Here is a 6140-nt window from a genome sequence, read left to right as displayed (position 1 = left end):
ATTAAGGTTAATTATCGAATGATCTTGAGAATGAATGACTTTCTGATTTATTATCAGATCATGGACCGCTCAAGTCGAGATGCAAGTTTATACAGATCGGAACAGTTCGAGACGGAGTGATTATCGTTTCTGAAAACAATGGACAATAGGCGTAATTGTGGGAAGAGATTACGATTACAATTATATCACAGCGTATTGAATGGAACCTCATGGACCTTCAAGTGTTTATAAAGATTCAACACCTCCGAACATCATAACTACATCATTTGAAAATGTTTGTGTGGAGTAACTCTGAAGAGATCGAGATCCAACACATTCACAATTCCCAAATGCGTCGAAAATGCCATTTCCCGTAAATTTCTTCATTGTCAACTCATGAAGAGCCTCTGACCATATATTTTGACGAAGGGTTCTATTTGGCGAGGATCATGAGGGTCAAGTGTCTACAGAGTTCAATTCCATGAGGGCGAACAGGGTTCAATTTAACAAGGGTCAAGTGTCTGAAGGGTCCAATATCACGAGGGTCAAGGGTCTGAAGATCTCAATTTCACATAGGTCATGAGACCCCTCAGACGTTTGACCCTCGTGACCCTCGTGAAATTGAATTCGATAGACGCTTGACCCTCGTTAAATTGAACCGTGGTGAACCTTGTGAAATTGGATCCTTCAGACGCTTGACTCTCGTTAAATTAAACACTCGTGATCTTCGTGAAATTGAAACCTTCAGAGGCTTGACCCTCGTGAAATTGAACCTCTTAGATGCTTGACCCTCACTAAATTGAATCCTCGTGACCCTCATTTAATTGAACCCTTTAGACGCTTGACCCTCATTAAAATGTACCCTCGTGACCCTCGTGCAATTGGGCCCTTCGGACGTTCGACCCTCGTGAAATTGTACCTTTTAGATAGTTGACTCTCATTGAATTGAATCCTCATGGCCCTCGTCAATTCGGACCCTTCAGGCACTTGAACCTCGTTAAATTCAACCCTCGTGATCCTCGTCGATTTGAACCCCCTGGACGCTTGACCCTCGTTAACCCATTGCGCCACCAAGCTCACGAAAAGTATCGGTGTGATGGTGGTGGGGGACTAACCAACGAGTACGCGCAACATGGCTGTGTGCGACTGCGGCCGAGTGTTGGTGCGTCGATGAGTTCCTCACCACACCGAGTGTCAGGCCCGTATCCACCTTTTCACTGCGACGGGCGTATGGCTGTTTTTTGTGTTCCATAATTGTTTTTCCTTCAAAACTCATTTCTACTCTATTATTTATTTCTTTTGTGAATTGATTCGTGATCAAGAGTTATGTGAACAAACCAGGAAGTTGGAAGTCTAGTTTTAAGGTTACGTTAGGTAAGTCTGTTGACATGGTTCGAGATTTCTGTCTTTCGGTTACTTCTTCCAAATAGAAAATTGAACTACAAATCAACCAAATATCATAGTCAAACTCTCAAATTGTATATGTATTGGATATTGTATTTTTTTTATCATTCCGAGACATGGAAAACGGTGGAAACATTGATACTATATTCTTTCTCTCGCTCAGTTCATCTCTTCCCCTTTATTATTATCAAATTGATTCCCAATTATTCTTTATCTGATTATTGAATATTTCATATTTTTGTCCATTTGGATATAGTCAAAACGCTGAAAACGTTGACGTGGTTTTTTCCCTTGTACGGTTGTTTTTTTCTCAAAATTATTAAATTATCATAATTTCAAATGATGGAAAAAAGAATAATTTCTATTTTTTTTCACTCATAATCATTATATTAATTGTAAATTATTGTTTCTGGTGTGAATTACGGATATTTCAGTGATAATGTATGGAAAAAAGCCTCCGAAAAAAACAATCAGTCAGAAAGACCCTCCCACAGCATCTTTTAGATCAACAGGAAGAACAAAAACAACAAAAAAACAAACCACAAAAAACCAACCAACCAAAGCAAATCAAGACAATGACAAACCAGACGTCAGGAGGTCAGAACGTCCGAAAGTATCGAATAAAAAATTGCAACAAAAAATAAACGATTCAGAGGATTTAGGAGATGATGACAGTGATGTGTCCGATCGCCCTTGGAATTACTCTTCGGGTTCTGAAGCCGATGATTCTGACAATGAGGCCCCCACACTACAGCAGTGGTCGAAGCTGGTCGTCGATCACCCCGTGGAAGATTTCAAGCTACGTAGAGGACCACGCCATGATTTACCCGTGGATGCTACTGAATACGACTATCTAGAGCTCTTTCTTGATGTAAATTTTTATGAGGGCATAGCACGAGAAACAAACAGATATGCTGAACATTCACAGCGAGTAAAAGATAGAGTCGATTCCAGATGGATACCAGTGACAGCACCAGAGATGAGGGCCTACTTCGGGATTCTGATTTATATGGGTATCATCAAGGCACCCACTGTGAAGCATTATTTCTTTGGAGACTTCGTTCTATGTCCTCTCGTATCTAATGCGATGACTTACACACGTTTTCTACATATCAACAAGTAGCTCCATTTAGTCGACGAGGAAACCTGAGATACAAGTGACATACTGTCAACTGTGAGACCAGTACTTGAAGTGACGAAGAAATTTGAAACGTGTTTTCAGCCCGGTCAAGACCTCTCAGTGGATGAGGCGATGATCGCGTTCAATGGCAGGTTGTTAATCAAACAGTACATGCCCGCAAAACCAACTAAGTGGGGAATAAAAGTGTGGACAATTGCAGACCCGAAGAGTGGTTATATGCTTGGGATGAAGATTTATCTAGGGAAGAAAGAGCCGACCCAGGACAAGAGCCTACTTCTAGGGGAACAGGTGGTATTAAACATGACTGAGCCTTTTTCTGGAAAGTTCCATCATGTTTTCTTCGACAATTTCTTTTCTTCTGTTCGTCTTGTGGAGCTTCTGATGTTGCGCAAATTGTACAGTTGTGGTACAATTCGAGCAAATAGGAAAGAGTAGCCCGAGGAATTTCGTAAACCCGCCAAGCTAAAGCTGAAGCCTGGTGATTGCATTCAAATGCAGAGAGGTGACACCACAGCAACGGTGTGGCACGACAAGCGTGATATTTCAATGATCTCTAATAATGGCAATCCACTGATACGTGTTGAAAAACGCAGAAATGAAAGAAGAGGAAGTCAAAAGTCCATACAGTGTCCATTACCTGTGGCAAAATATAATCAAGGCATGGGTGGAGTAGATTTATGCGATCAAAAACTCTCGTATTATTCAGTTGGGCGTACAACAGTTAAGTGGTGGAAGTATGTGCTTTACTTTATCATCAATGTCTGCATCGTCAATGCTTCCATTCTTCGAGATGGAACAGCTAGACCCTATCATCGAAGTAAACCTCCTGACCAGCTTGAGTTTCGAGAGAATTTGGTGCGTCAAATGATTGGAGATTTTTCTTCACGAAGACGATCTATTCAACATTGTACTATTAACACTAATTCTCTCGACGATGTGCCACATGAGTTGGAACATATTAGTGCAAGAAACTGCTTGGAGTGTGCTCGAGAGGGGAGGAGAACCAAAAGAGGCTTAGCAATACGTACAACTTGGCAATGTGTGGGTTGCCAAATGGCTCTTTGTAAAGATTTCTGCTTCAGACAAGCCCATGGGTTCCACGAGATCGAGAAAGTGGAACCGTAAATGTGATAATTCGTTCTAAGTCAATTTTTTGTATCCGGGAAGAACATTTTTGTAGAGTTTTTGTTTGCGGATACTTTAGAATCTACCAAAGAGCAAAAATTTTGTAGCTGTCATTCCGCCCTACGAAATTTCTTTTTTTTTCTTTCTTTTATCACCCTACAGAAAAATTAATCACGAAAAATTCGATATCCCTCATAAATTGAAAGATAATTATCGAAAACTGTTGTCAAAGACAAAAATCAACAACTCAATAGAGCAAATCAGCGGAACAATTAGTCTTTTGAAGAATATCTGGGAATCGACGAGAGATTGCGAAATTTTTGTGATGAACTTTTTTGTAGATGCGACTCTACTTTATAACAAAGGTTTCTGCAAAAATCTCGCCATCTAGATTCAAAGATATTCAGCAGTTCTGCAGTTGAGTTTAGTCATTCCATTCTTCGATTTTCCTACTGATTCATAGAAAAGAAATCACTTTTGTCAATTTCGTTTTGCAAAATTAAATTTTGATGATCCCAAATACTGAGGTAACGTATTTTTTTATTGTTGTATTCAGTGTCTTTATTATAAACTACAAAATACATGCAATAGAAAAAATTATAAAATTACGTTTTCCCGTTTTTCTCTCTCTCAACGCTAGCGCCTATGATTTTTTAACGGTACCGCACATACGTGCCTGGGCGCGCCATCCCCACCTCTGTCGCTCGCGCGGAGCTATAGAGTGGGGACAGACGATGGTGGCGCAATGGGTTAAATTGAACCCTTCAGGTGCTTGACCCTCGTCAAATTGGACCCTTCAGATGCTTGACCATGTCGTCCGAGAACTGACACGGGTGGATTTTTGGTGTCTGAGAACTCAATCCAGGGAGCTGTGTTTTGTTTTTATAAATATTCATGAAATTTCTGAGTTTTTCAATCGAAATCAAGCTCATTCTTGTTCCAAAAACATCAAAGATAACTTTCGAAACGGTAGACTTCATATTTGACTAAAAAATGACCGAATAATGCGCTATTGATGATTGGGTTACCCTTAACTGTCCGAGAACTACCGCCCTCATGGTATACATGAATAGAATAATCAAAAAAGTTCTCCGTTTACGAGTATTTCATCGAAAATCCACCCATCTCCAAGATCAGCCGATAATTAACCCTCATTTTTTACATTTTTTATTAGTTTCCATGATTGAAACATTAATTTCTAGTGAACTACTGCGAAGAAATAACTTTAATTGCCATCGAAATATTCATCAACTAACTGACGATTTTTGGTGAAAATTTCAGATTTTTAAAAAATGACGTGATTTGAGATAATTGAAATTGAAAAAAAAACACGTTTTCTCTAATAAAGCCAGTAGAATCGCATGGAATGCCACGTATGACATCTCATTTTGAAGGTTTTTTAATGTTTATTTTGTGTGCTAAAGGGCAATTTAATAGCTCAAGACCGAAATTAGATATCGGTGTTAATTTGAAGAAAAAAATCACCTCAATTTATCAATTCAAAAAAAATCAAAATTTTCAAAAAATCATGACTCCATCAATTTTCAATATTTTTTAATTATTTTTTTTTCAAAATGTTCGTTTGTAGACAAGCTTTCAGGAAAAAAATCGCCAAGGAAATCTCTGACATCGACTTTTATCGCCTCACGTTTTGACGTGGAACTGCTCACTACAGAACCAAGGATAATGTAATGGCCAGTAATTCGAACAGTGTTGCGAAATTTGCACCAATGCTGAGGACATGAAATTAAAATCTAAAAATTGTGTCAACTACATGTGATGAAATTGATTCTAAATTATTGCAATCGAAGAAACCAGCACTCAGTCCTGGTGATTCCACGAGTGGAGTTATGAATGTACAAAAGAAAATGACATTTTTACCGCAGAAGAACTTGATAAATTAATTTCATAAACGTAAAAGTGATGCAAATGACGAAAATAGAAATTGTAGAAATAGGAAATCAAATGATTCAAGTCTGGGGAGGATTACGGACACCTGACAAAAGCGGCGAGCTGGCAATACTAGATTAGCCAAAAATGTTCCTGGATGGAAGATAATTCACTGAAGTGATTTTGTTTAATGTCTCAAAAAAAATTCAATTGGCTTTTATCCACAGGTAAGTAATATGAATAATAATATATTTTCAGTACTACTATATTTTTAGTACCACTATATTTTCATTTTTTTCTCATAATAAACCCCAAGAGAGAAAACTCAACACGTGCAATCTTCAATAAATAAATTTCAGAGAGTCGTGTGACTCTTCTCTCAATTGTACTCAACAATAAAAGTTCGATTGCACCCTTTTTGATTTTACAGAAAAAAATGAGCTTGATAAAAAAAAAGAAAGTCGATGCCACATACATACAGCTGTTAGCTTCAAGAGAGAAGAAAGAATGGACGAAGGAATTATTCATTACGACCCAAACGTGGAGGTCCCTGACAACTTTCAGGGGCGAGTTCTGCTTTGGAGACGTCTGCCAAATGGCA

At 38.5% G+C, this 6140-nt stretch overlaps 1 protein-coding gene across 1 annotated transcript; it reads left to right on the top strand.

The window, feature by feature from the left end:
• The first annotated feature begins 1822 nt into the window (after positions 1-1822).
• LOC107045284 lies at positions 1823-2959 on the top strand. The gene is made up of 2 exons (XM_015267499.1): positions 1823-2416; positions 2606-2959. The coding sequence occupies exons 1-2, from the start codon at positions 1823-1825 to the stop codon at positions 2957-2959; spliced, it is 948 nt and encodes a 315-aa protein (XP_015122985.1).
• Positions 2960-6140: the final 3181 nt, after the last annotated feature.

This window comes from Diachasma alloeum, unplaced genomic scaffold (assembly GCF_001412515.2).
Source record: "Diachasma alloeum isolate Michigan unplaced genomic scaffold, Dall2.0 Dall_scaffold_00907, whole genome shotgun sequence".
Taxonomy (NCBI): Eukaryota; Metazoa; Arthropoda; class Insecta; order Hymenoptera; family Braconidae; genus Diachasma; species Diachasma alloeum.
The sequence above is the reverse complement of the archived record's forward strand: the minus strand, read 5'-3'. Positions and strand labels throughout refer to the sequence as shown.